This window comes from Polypterus senegalus, chromosome 4, assembly GCF_016835505.1.
Source record: "Polypterus senegalus isolate Bchr_013 chromosome 4, ASM1683550v1, whole genome shotgun sequence".
NCBI lineage: Eukaryota > Metazoa > Chordata > Cladistia > Polypteriformes > Polypteridae > Polypterus > Polypterus senegalus.
In genome coordinates, this window is record NC_053157.1 from 24,859,007 (window position 1) to 24,871,677 (window position 12,671).

General features: G+C 35.5%; 1 protein-coding gene across 1 annotated transcript in view; it reads right to left on the minus strand.

Annotated features, from left to right (window-relative positions):
• The window catches only part of dhx29 (DEAH (Asp-Glu-Ala-His) box polypeptide 29), a 55,708-nt gene that overhangs the window by 19,988 nt on the left and 23,049 nt on the right, over nt 1–12,671 (minus strand). Inside the window, exons 11-15 of the mRNA XM_039750351.1 lie at nt 12,069–12,665; nt 8,142–8,285; nt 1,373–1,549; nt 925–1,065; nt 617–761 (exon numbers count right to left, since the gene is read on the minus strand). Of these exons, the coding sequence (XP_039606285.1) occupies nt 617–761; nt 925–1,065; nt 1,373–1,549; nt 8,142–8,285; nt 12,069–12,665 (1,204 nt within the window). The remainder of the gene's footprint in view (nt 1–616; nt 762–924; nt 1,066–1,372; nt 1,550–8,141; nt 8,286–12,068; nt 12,666–12,671) is intronic.

Below are 12,671 nucleotides of genomic sequence, written 5' to 3' on the forward strand. Positions count from 1 at the left end.
AATAATAATAATAATAATAATAATAATAATAATAATAATAATACAGTTTACTTATAAAACATGAAACAATGCATTTGTTGTTGTATATCTCTTGAAAGTAAAGCAGAATGGTTACATCACTGGAATACTATTAAGCTGGTATAAGAACTGAAATCCATGAACTGTCATATTGATTTTGAGTTCTTCCACCAGCTCAACACTAGACCAATGATATTAAAGGTACACTTTTTTCTGGCAATTTATATGAAAACAGCTCCTTTGAAAAAATCATGGCAAGAAACAAAGTGCCCAAATGAAGGAGTACTTTTTGCTAATAAAAGATATAAAAGCATGTTTTTTTCTCTTTAAAAGGGAGATACTTATAACATTCAAGAATTATTTTCAATAAAAATAAACAAATCTACAAAAAAGACATATAATACAATCCAGCATTTAACTTTATAATCTCTATCTTTTCAAGATCAGGATGACAATAGGCAAACTATTCCAGCTACAAGAGGTGCAAAACAGGAGTCATCCTACAAGAGACCCACAATTCAATCCAAAAATATAAATTATTAAAATACATCACAATTCAAACTGTCTTTAAAAACAGAAATGATTTTTTTTTTCTTACCCAAATATTCCAGAAGGTCTAAAATGAGATCCATGTTTATTTTATTTGGATTCATATACTGTAGAGTGTGCCTTGTGCGTTTGCTGTAGTCTTGCAAATGTGTTCCTGTTTCACAACAACTTCCAGAATCTTTTACAATAAATTCCTGGACAAATATTAAAATATGAATTTTGAAAAATTTGCTAAATGACTACTTCATAGATGCAGTATTATATTAATATCTATTTCATGTAACTATAATTAGTTTTAATTTTTAAATTGTGATCTTCTAAAATATTTACTATTATAAAATTAAGTGAATTAATTACCTGATGTATTTGAGTCCTGCCTCCTTTTCCTGTGACATTTACATTAATTTCTTCTTCCTCTTCTAGGAATTTCTGACAATATTCTGAGTCCTGCTCCAAATTATACCCAGTTTGTTCTACCACATCTTCAAGATAGAAAACCTGGTAACACAATTAAGTTAAGGTCAAACAGCATAAATACCCAACAGATGCAAGTATACACATTGGAAGACAGTGTAAGAATAAGAAGCACCATTTGCACTAGTTATGAAAAAAGTAGTTAAATATGTATGTTAATACAGATATGAAAAAAGTTCAATGAAGTTTATCTAACTGAATGAAACATAGGCAATCAAGCAAATAATAAAATCAACCAAAGTGACAGTAGTGTAATGCATTGCTCTGCAGTAAAGTAACATATAATCCAGATTGTTGTAGCTGGGATTGATAAACCGATACATTTACTTACCTCTACTGGGAAAGTCCTACCAGGAATTCTCACCACTGGGCAGTGACCAAAATACTTTGCAAATTTATCACAATCAACTGTGGCACTCATTAAGATTACATGAAGGTCAGACCGCTTCTGAAGAATCTCTTTCAGAATGATCAGCAGGAAGTCAGACTGTACACTTCTCTCATGCACCTATGAAGAATTGTGATATTCAGATTTTACCTTAAATAGTAATTTTTGCCATACAACAATTAATGTTTGCACAGACAGTTTTTGAACATTTTTCCTCCTCAATTAGCAGTTTATAATTTGGTACAGTGCTTCACAATGCAGGGAGTGTCGCATACTGTTTAAGGCTTTGGACTTCAAACACTTAAGTTGTTGGTTTAAATTCTGCTCCTGGCACTCCATGTAACCATAAGTAAGTTGATTTACCTGCCTGTGCTCCAACTGGAAAAACAAAACAAATGTAATCAATTATATCTGAAATGTTGTAAGTCACCTTCAATTAATTGTGTTTCCGTAAAAATAAATAAATAAATAAATATCTGTTAAAACTATTAAAGTTCAAAAGTAATCGTTTTGAGTTACTGCTCTTATTGGTGTCTTGCAGCTCTTTAAAAAGCTATTATTGCTATTTTCATGTATGATAATTTGTAAAGACTGGTCAATTGCTAGATATCTGCTTTAACATTTAAAGCCATTCTTGGCCTGTTTCTCTCACATAAGCATTTTGATCTGCTTTATTACTTATGCTATTCATTATGTAAAAATAAACAAAATACCATTAAATTCTACCAATAATATAACAACACCACTGATATTCTATGTACTGTAGTGTATGTTCTTTTCAATAGTTTGTTGATAGGGTGAAAAATATTACAGTGAAGAATGATTCATAAAACTACCTAATATTAATAAAACAATATTATCATTACAAATCATTTCTTCATAATCTAGAAATTAAGCAATTGTGGAGGTTTGACTTGTTCATGTGCCATAAAAATTAAGTACTTTATACATAAATAAATGTAGATGGTTCATTTTCATAGTTTGCCTAAATCTTCATTAAAAATGTAGTCACTGAATGTCTAGTGTAATTTAAGTAAGCATAACAGCACTGCCTAGTAAGAAAATGTTTACCTGTTCTTTACCAGGAGTGTAAAAAAATATGAAGTGCACGCAACCTTTTTATTCCAGGAAGAAAAACTGTGCAAAAAACAGCCTCCTGTATTTCTCATACGGAGCAAAAAAATATACATTAATAAATTGTTCGAAGTGTAGCATTTTGTTGGTAATATCTAAAAAGTAAATAAAACAGGATAAATTATTTTGTACGATTAATAATAATTAGGCATGCGGTCAGTTATAGATGATGTAATAGTTTTAACAGGAGTTATAGCTATTTCATGATTTATATTTAAAAAGACTAGGGGCTTCGCCCTCTGCTCGCTTCGCTCGCCAACCCCCGTTTTTAGTTTTCTGGATACACACTTTTAAGATTTTGTTTTTTCTTTGAATTGTTGCTATTTCATTAGTGCCACTTTTATTTCACAACTTCTGTAAAAACAATATTTGGAATCTTTCGAGTCCCAATATGCTGAATCTTTTAAATGAGGAAAGTGAGACATGTGTTTAATGACTTTGTACCATAATTCAGGATAGGTTTCTCTGTTTGGAATTTCAGTACAGACATAATGATCTATATCATCAGCAGTTAATGATTTTTTTTTTTGCAAAGTAACCAATAAATGCATGTGAGGTAAACCAAATTTTTGAAATTCTCTTGACTTAAACTTCAAAGCCTTACAATATTTACATAGCTCTGACATATCACGTATGTCCATATATTCAATCTCTATTTGCCTTTTCGTTATTTCTCTTAGTAATAATTTATCTGTCTGCGCTACTTTACTTTCTTTGCTTTCATATTCTGTATCTTGCTCTGCATGTGTTTCTACGCGTCTTTTGAATTCCAGTTTTCATTATCTCTAACCAGCTTTGCATGCGTTTGGCCCCCTTGTTTTTTAACCTCTTTATGAAGTTTTACATTGTTTTCTATTCTGTCTTTTATCGCTTTGTCCTGCTTTTTTTTTTCCAATGACACCTGGTCCGTGGTGATTATTTTCCTTTTTTCAAGTAATAATCTCCATTTGTTTGCGCTACTGCGATCTTTACTTTCTTTTTTCATACTTTCTAATTTTCCTACTTTCATATTCTTTAACTTTCTCTGTGTATCATGCCGTTTTTTTTTGAGCCTTTCGAATTCAACTGCTTTCATACTCTCTTACCTTCTCTTTGTGTATAGCACCAACGTTTGTGAACGTCTTTATGAAGTTCTACTTTGTCTTTAACTCTCTGTCTTTTAATTCTGAGCCCGATTAGATGTGCTTTTTTTTTCCCCAATTCCACTTGTTCCGGGCTGATGATTACTTTTCTTATTTTCTGAATTTGCACCTAGATTATTCTTTTTTATTTTTTTTCTCTCCAACGTTTTTTAGTCTCCTTATTCCGTGCTGCTTTCTTCTTCGCTTAGTCATCTACATTTCATTTATAACGTATTGTCCATATACGCTTTATACAGTGGGTACGGAAAGTATTCAGACCCCCTTCAATTTTTCACTCTTTGTTAGATTGCAGCCATTTGCTAAAATCATTTAAATTAATATTTTTCCTCATTAAATGTACACACAGCACCCCATATTGACAGACAAAAAAAAGAATTTTTGAAATTGTTGCAGATGCTTTCCATTTCTTCTGATCATCCTTGAGATCACCTTCATTTTAGTCCAGCTGTGTTTGATTATACTGATTGGACTTGATTAGGAAAGCCACACACCTCTCTATAAAAGACCTTACAGCTCACAATGCATGTCAGAGCAAATGAGAATCATGAGGTCAAAGGAAGTGCCTGAAGAGCTCAGAGACAGAATTGTGGCATGGCACAGATCTGGCAAAGGTTACAAAGAAATTTGTGCTGCACTTAAGGTTTCCAAGAGCACAGTGGCCTCCATAATCCTTAAATGGAAGACGTTTGGGACGACCAGAACCCTTCCTAGAGCTGGCCGTCCGGCCAAGCTGAGCTACCGGGGGAGAACAGCCTTGGTGAGAGAGGTAAAGAAGAACCCAAAGATCACTTTGGCTGAGCTCCAGAGATGCAGTCAGGAGATGGGAGAAGGTTGTAGAAAGTCAACCATCACTGCAGCCCTTCCACCAGTCAGGGCTTTATGGCAGAGTGGCCTGTCGGAAGCCTCTCCTCAGTGCAAGACCCATGACAGCCCGCATGGAGTTTGCTAAAAGACACCTGAAGGACTCTGAGATGGTGAGAAATAAGATTCTCTGGTCTGATGAGACCAAGATAGAACCTTTTGGCCTTAATTCTAAGCGGTATGTGTGGAAACAATCAGGCACTGCTCATCACTTGTCCAATACAGTCTCCACAGTGAAGCATGGCGGTGGCAGAATCATGCCGTGGGGGTATTTTTCAGCTGCAGGGACAGGACGACTGGTTGCAAACAAGGGAAAGATGAATGCGGCCAAGTACAGGGATATCCTGGACAAAAACATTATCCAGAGTGCCAAGGACCTCAGACTGGGCTGAAGGTTAACCTTCCAACAAGACAATGACCCTAAGCACACAGCTAAAATAACGAAGGAGTGGCTTCACAACAACTCTGTGACTGTTCTTGAATGGCCCAGCCAGAGCCCTGACTTAAACCCAATTGAGCATCTCTGGAGGGACCTAAAAATGGCTGTCCACCAACGTTTACCATCCAACCTGACAGAACTGGAGAGGATCTGCAAGGAGGAATGGCAGAGGATCCCCAAATCCAGGTGTGAAAAACTTGTTGCATCTTTCCCAAGAAGACTCATGGCTGTATTAGCTCAAAAGGGTGCTTCTACTAAATACTGAGCAAAGGGTCTGAATACTTAGGACCATGTGATATTTCAGTTTTTCTTTTTTAATAAATCTGCAACAATTTCAAAAATTCTTTTTTTTGTCTGTCAATATGGGGTGCTGTGTGTACATTAATGAGGAAAAAAAAAATTTAAACGATTTTAGCAAATGGCTGCAATATAACGAGTGAAAAACTGAAGGGGGTCTGAATACTTTCCGTACCCACTGTATGCACTGAGAGCCCTGGATCTGTGTGTGCTCAAAGCCTTTACACGACTGAGTGTTTTGCTGCCCATGGGCTTATTTGGCATTGGTTGTAAGTAGGGCGTGTCTTGCAAGAATCTCATGTTCTACATCCCCGCGAGACGTTCCTGGGTCAATCTGTTGGCACAAAGTCTCATGTTTAATGTCCTCGCGAGACGCTCCGTGGCCAATCTCTTTTGTCTCGTTGGTATTAAGTGTCTTCCGTGATCTTCACGTGAAGATCATGTCTCTTCTCACTAGTGTTTCCCTCCAAGATTATTTTTATAATAGAGAGATAAGAAAGAGTTAGGTATAACAGGAGGGAGAATCACTGTTGCTGTCTTTGGAGGAACAGACATTGGGAATACCACACTTCTACAAACTTAAAAAAACCATACGATTTCTCACCTTATTTGTTAATACTATTATTATGCTTTTGCAAACAGTGTTCTGAGAAAAGGCACAGTGAAAGAAAAGCATCTACGTGTTCCTTCCATTTCCTGAGAGTCTGGTGTAAAATAATTGGAGCACAGATATTAACCAGAGTGTGCCAACAAGGAGACCAGTGAGTCTGAGGTGCCGATGAATATGACACATGAGCACATGGCTAGAATTTCCAGTAGCCTAAAGGACTAATAAGATGAAAAATGCACTAGTACTAGAAAATATGTAACCAGTCCTTAATGCAAAATACACCAGACAAAGATCAAGATTAACAAAAATTATGGTTGTAGTTAGCATCACGTTTACTGCAGAAAATAGACTTTCAGTGAAGGAACTGTACTCATTTCTTAAACTTAATCAACATTTTTAAACCTGAAGCTAAAGGGATATGTAAAGGCAAAGCCTTTTCAAATTTTATGCCCCCTGCTAAATTTTGTTTTTCTTAATGTGTAATTTAACTTTCACTAGTGAAAACAGAGTTCCCCCAAGAATTTCAATGAAAACGTTATGTAAATACACTTTGGCCAGATTGGAGAACGTTAAAGTGTTTAAGTTAAAATATATCCGAAATGTAATGTCTGATATGTTAATTCCAAATTTAGCTTTGCAAAATGGTACCGACTACATTTGAAATTCTAACCTTAATTAGTCAGAAATACAGACAGTTTGCATGGTTATATAATAAATCTGTAGACACAACTTGAAAGGACAGAATCGCTGCTTGCAATGGCCAAGGTGTCAAATGAAGCTACCAAGGTACAGTATTAAGACCTACACGGTCAAAATAAAACTAAGAGGGCTGCATCATGCAGAAAGGCACATATGCATGATCAAACCACAATTGTCATACTCTGTCTTAGACACTTCGGTCATGCCACTTATCCATTTGGTGTGAACCTCTTTGGAGAACTTCATAAATGTCAGACTTGCATTAGTATCATTATGATTTTTCACAAGACTAATGGTCTAAAGGGCAATTTTGTGCTAGGGGGAATTTAGGTTAAATTTTCAGTGGATGAATTTTTTAAAATAGGTAGCCCTATAAAAGTGTAGATGGGTAAAAAACAGACCCCCTGTGACTAGGGAGTAAATTCACCTCCCACACTAAAGTTGCTTTCTCCCCACCAGTGATCAGATGCTTTTGCAATAGATTTGTAGGTATCTGAAGGTGGTGGGATGTCTCAGTCAAACTGGATCCTGTCAAAAGATTTTTTCCTTTCCAAAATGATATAGCGCAAGCAGTGATAGGGATGCCTGGCTGGTATTTTCTAAGTGCCCTTATTTACCTTTCCTCCATACTGGCTATTCACATGGAAGTATGATGCTCTTTTCCTTTATTAACCACCAAGGTCTTTCTCCAATCACATTTTCACTGGGTAAGAAACTGATACTTGAGGAAATCTGGAGGGCCCTTAATCTAAAGTAGAAATGTAGATTGTCTTAGAGAACAAACTTGCTGAGTCTTTGAAAACTTCTAAGCAAATATGATATATGTAAGAGTATTCATTGCTATCAGAATGTGATAGCCTTGTGGAAAGTTATTTATCGTATGGCATTCAGCATACCTGCTAAAAACAAATCTCACAACAACTTTAGAAGAAAACCATCAGGTTTTCATAGAGATCATATAGAAAAGATGTATTGCAAATGCACTAACAGATGAACAACTTAAGGAATGATAATGTCCATGTAAAATTGGCCCCTGCTGGTCAATGAAAGTTCATGAAAGCACATTAGAACAATTATGACAAGAAAGGGCCATTTAACTGAAAACAGCTAATTAATCACTATTTAATGTTTTTTGGCAAAAAAAACAAAAAACAAAAAGCAAATCAATGACTGTTAATCATACTACTTAGTGACATATATGTTTCTGACCTCACCCCCCACAAGTCAAAAGCATGGTCAGTGGAAAATCTTGTTGAAAAGTCACTAAAACCTGCAAAAGAGTGCTAGGATAAGTAACTTCATGAGATCACCAAATAAAGTGTTAGTTTGATAAATTATACATACAATAACAAAACTATATCACAGTTGAAGGTTCTTACATTGAAACTTGTGTTCTATAAGTAACAAAAATCTTGCTAATACATTGATTAATTTTTCACCGTACCATTGACTTTTTTGCTAAACAGTATTTTAAACATTAGATTAATAATTATCTTTCTCAAAAAAATTTTCATTCATGGTACCACTTACCTCATCAACAATTACATGAGAAATATGACTAAGAAGACCATCGTTTTGTAACTTCCTGAGCAGAACACCTGTAGTACAGTAAAGTATGCATGTGGATTCACTGGCTTTTGTCTCCATTCTTATTTGATAACCACACATTGAGTTCTGGGGGAAAGAAATAAACTATAATCAAACAAGGTTCTACTCGACCAAAATATTTTTTTTTTCCAAAATTTAATTATTGGAGTATACCAGTTGGTTTGTAAAAAATTCCAAAGAAAAGCTTAAAAACTAGTGCACATAAGGCAGAAAACAGGTTGTCACTTCCTTACAGAGAGGGTTGGTCACTGTCAGAAACGAAAAACTCAGTTACTATATATAGTAGTTTTTTTAGCACCTTGTTGTCTTTAAAGAAACAGATGAAGTCAAAACTTTGTGAACTAGCTAACAAATAATGCAAGACAGACTTAAATAGGGATGTGAATTATCAATTAATTGTACTTTTACATTAGGGATTGGCGGGTCAATACTAAAGTATAGATACTTTTGATCCAGATGTCTTAATTTAAACAATGATGTTCACATTAAACGTATCAATACTGTGCAAAACTGGAGCTATTTTTCCTTCTGTGCTTTAAGTTTTGCATTGCCCTAAAATCACACTGGCTGTGCTGTGATCCACCGCACCTGCCAAAGCAGTTTGACAGTATGTGTGTGTGTGAGGCAATGACAGAAAGAAAGAGAAGTGTTGTGTGGAGTTATTTTACCCCATTAAACAATAATGAAGCAAAATGTGACATGTGTCAGAAGACCGCACATCATTGCGGCAACAGCACCAACCTTGTAAAACGCATGAAAATCAGTCATGTTGCCGAACACGAGGAATTACAATAAAGGCGATCAGGGAAGAGCACGTAGACTCAGGCTAAAATGCCCAGCACGGCTGCTGCAATCTACTCTTAAAGAAGCCTTCCAGAAAGGCAGGCACTACCCAGGTAATGTTAGCATTGTAAACTGATATACACTAAGATTGTTGTAATTGCTTGAATAGAAAATCAATATTTGTTTTTAGGGAGGAGTACGTTACATTTAAAGCTTAACTTAGTGTTAGATCCAAGTGTCATTTGGACAATGGTATAGATGTGTCTCACGAAAGACTAGAGGTTTACTCGAGCTGCAAAAATGTTAAAAACGTTAGTGCCGAGTGTTACTTATAGATGCTTCTTCTTCCCACCTCATAATGGCATCTTGCAAGAAACAAGGGGAATCCGTTATCATTCAGGCAGTGAAAAAGAAAGTGATTCTGGGAATCTGAACGTGATACTCCTGTTACTCATATGTGCAGTGTGCTATTCATATTATTATTGGTATCATTATTATAAATTCCACACTTCTGACTTTGTACTTTTAGTGTTTTGGATGTTTTATAGTATAAAGATTAGATTTAAAGAATATTTTTCAAGTAAAAATATGCAACACTTTTAACTTTTTTTTGAGAAAAACATTCTAGGGAGGTGAATGGACACACTTAGAGCACATTTTCACACTTTCTGCATTTATTATGTCTAACTGGCACAGCAATGTAAAAGGAGATTTCATGGCATCGAAACATTTCACAGTCTTGCTGCTAGCACCTTTCTGGAGATTAGGTTTAAAAACATTGCTTTTCATGACAAAGAGAACATAGAAACTACAAAAAAGCATCTCCTTGATGAAATGCAAGTATTCAGTAATCCCAGTTCAGACTTTGATCTTCCAGAACCGGCCTATACCTCTGCATTTGCACCAAGCACTGCCTCTTCATCTACCTCAAGTTCTACCCCATCTACATCAAAAGGATGGATATGGGCAGCTTTTGACCTTCAACTACTCTCATCCAACAGCACCGCACAACAGACACAGAAAGGCTGATTGAAACGCGCCACTATTTAGAGGAAAAGTTAATACCTCAGGACCAGGACCCATTGCGTTGATGGCAAGAACATCAGCAAGCATTCCCATCCCTAAGCAGGCTGGGATACCAAACACATAGGGATTCCTGTTTCGTGGGTACCCTTGAAAGAATTATTTCCAAAAGCAAGGGTGTTGGTAAGCCAAAAAAGAAACAGACTAAAAGGGAAGCAGGTCAATATGCTATTGTTTCTAAATAAAAATACTATATACAGATATGGAAATAACCACGCAGACTGTATGGGCAGGAAGCTTGACATACCAACCCAATGTGGTTGTCTTTACATTAAAATGTTTATTTTAGGGGCACCCTTTGGCAGTGAGAGAAGGTGTAAGTAAAATAAGCAGCAGTTGTTGCTGTATTGATTGCTATTTTCAAAAGTATTTATTTTAACTGGTAGTTTCATTAAAAGTTATTTTATTATGCCACATTTTCAGGTGGCATGACATAAAGAAAAGGTTCTATACAGTTCTATAAATGGTAGTAAGTTAATTTGTTGTTATTTCACAGATAATTTGCAAAAACTGTACATGTTTAATAATTTCTGTTAATACAGAAGTAAAGAAATCTAATATTTGGCACTATATTTAATAGTCTACTAATCCAAAGTTTTTAAAATGTGACTATTTGATGTCCACACATACCGTAAATTTTTACAGTAGATTAACCATGCTTGCAAGACAACACCCTGGCTGCATCAGTATTGGTACTGATATCGGCAATACTGGCCTCAGTATCACCCGGTATCGGTTTGAAAAGAAAATGAGCAGTATCGCCCATCACTAATTTGTATACTTTGTATTTGAACTAGGGATGTTGACAAGTAACTTTTAATTTGATTAATTTACGTTAAGACTTTTATATTTAGAAACTATTCAGATAAAATACATGAGGGCTGCACTTCAATTAGATTCAAGTAGTAGTTTTTTTTTTTTAAATCCAGTTGAAGAAGAGACAGCAAATGTAGCTTGGATTAGGAATGTAGGAATGTTGTCAAGCCAAAAGGTGGCAGTATTTGCTACCAAAAGTGGAATGCTGTGCTGCACCACAAAAGCAGCAGATCTAAAAAACATATCAAATCAAGCATGATGCTTGAAAGGTCAGACTGCAGTAGCTTACCTCACTTGCAGTACTAGAAAGGAAAAAGTTTACTGTATGGCCTTGAGAGGAAAATGCACACAAGAGTGTATAGTGATAGAGCAAGACATGTTAACATACAAGGTATTTCAGAGCAGCTAATCAGTCATCTGGAGCTATTTTACTGAAAAGAAGCAAGGACTGCAAATTATACCGCAACAATGTGCCACTACATTGATGGAGACCAACAAATGAAATCGTTGATGCTAAATATACAAATGTTCAAACAAAACATGCAGCCGACAGCCTTTCTGAAATGACTCAAAATGTTTGTGCATTTTCATTATACAGCAAAAAACACTGCATCTGCCAAATTACCACCTCTAGAAAACTGTGTCTTGGTAATGGAGAAATCCTAGCTTCTATCCTGACCGCTTATAAATAGGCTGTACATGTAACTTGTTAGTCAGTATGTCAATATAGTTCCTCTCCTGAACAAAAATGCATAAAATGTTTTTCAGTATTATATAAAGGAACAGTTTATAATATGTTTTCATATTAAAACATATTCTCACATGCATAATACATTTTCTGGGAAATTAATTTTTATGTTATCTTTTGTGTAATTGAGAATGACGCCTTTTTTTAATTATTACAGGCCATTAATTAAAGGGTGGTGACAAACCAAACCAAAAGAGATATTATATATACATACATATATATTTATATATATGTGTATATATATATATATATATATATATATATATATATATATATACACCACACACACACATATATATATATATATATACACACACATATATACATACATCTTTTGGTTTGAAAAAGTGAAATATATTCCCAAAAACACATTTAAACTTCACAGTAAAACATGAAACTTTGCTGGATGGTTTGTTTACCTTTGTTCCTGCTCCATCTTCACAGCCAAGTTCTTCTGAAACTCTGACTGCCAGACTCATGGCGGAGATCCTCCGGGGCTGAGTACAAACAATTTTGCATTTCTGTGATTCAGATTGTCTCATTAGAATACTCTCTAAAATAAACTGAGGTATCTGGGTGCTCTTTCCACTTCCTGTCTCTCCTGCCACAATGACTACACGGTTTCTCAATATGATCTCCATAACTTTATCTTTGTGTTGATATACAGGTAGCTGCTCCCTGTCCCTCAGTATTCTCTTATATATGGATGATGACTGTAGTTTTGTGAAAAGTGCCCTTGCAGCCTCCAAATCATCATGATTCACCTGATTTAATGATATTTTTTCAAAGTCTTCATCAGTAACCAAATCTTCCCAAGAATCCTCTGGTTCGTTTTTATTGTCAACAGCACTTGGCAGTTGCTGCTGCTGCTGTTTTATTGTATTGAGCAGCTTTGTAATAAATTGGTCCCGTGGCTTGTTAGTTTCAAGTTTATTCTGCTCTTCTTTTTTTTTCTCACTATCACTCCATTCCAGCCAGACATCTCTGTACGTTGGAGGCAGCAACTGGTGCACGGACTAAAT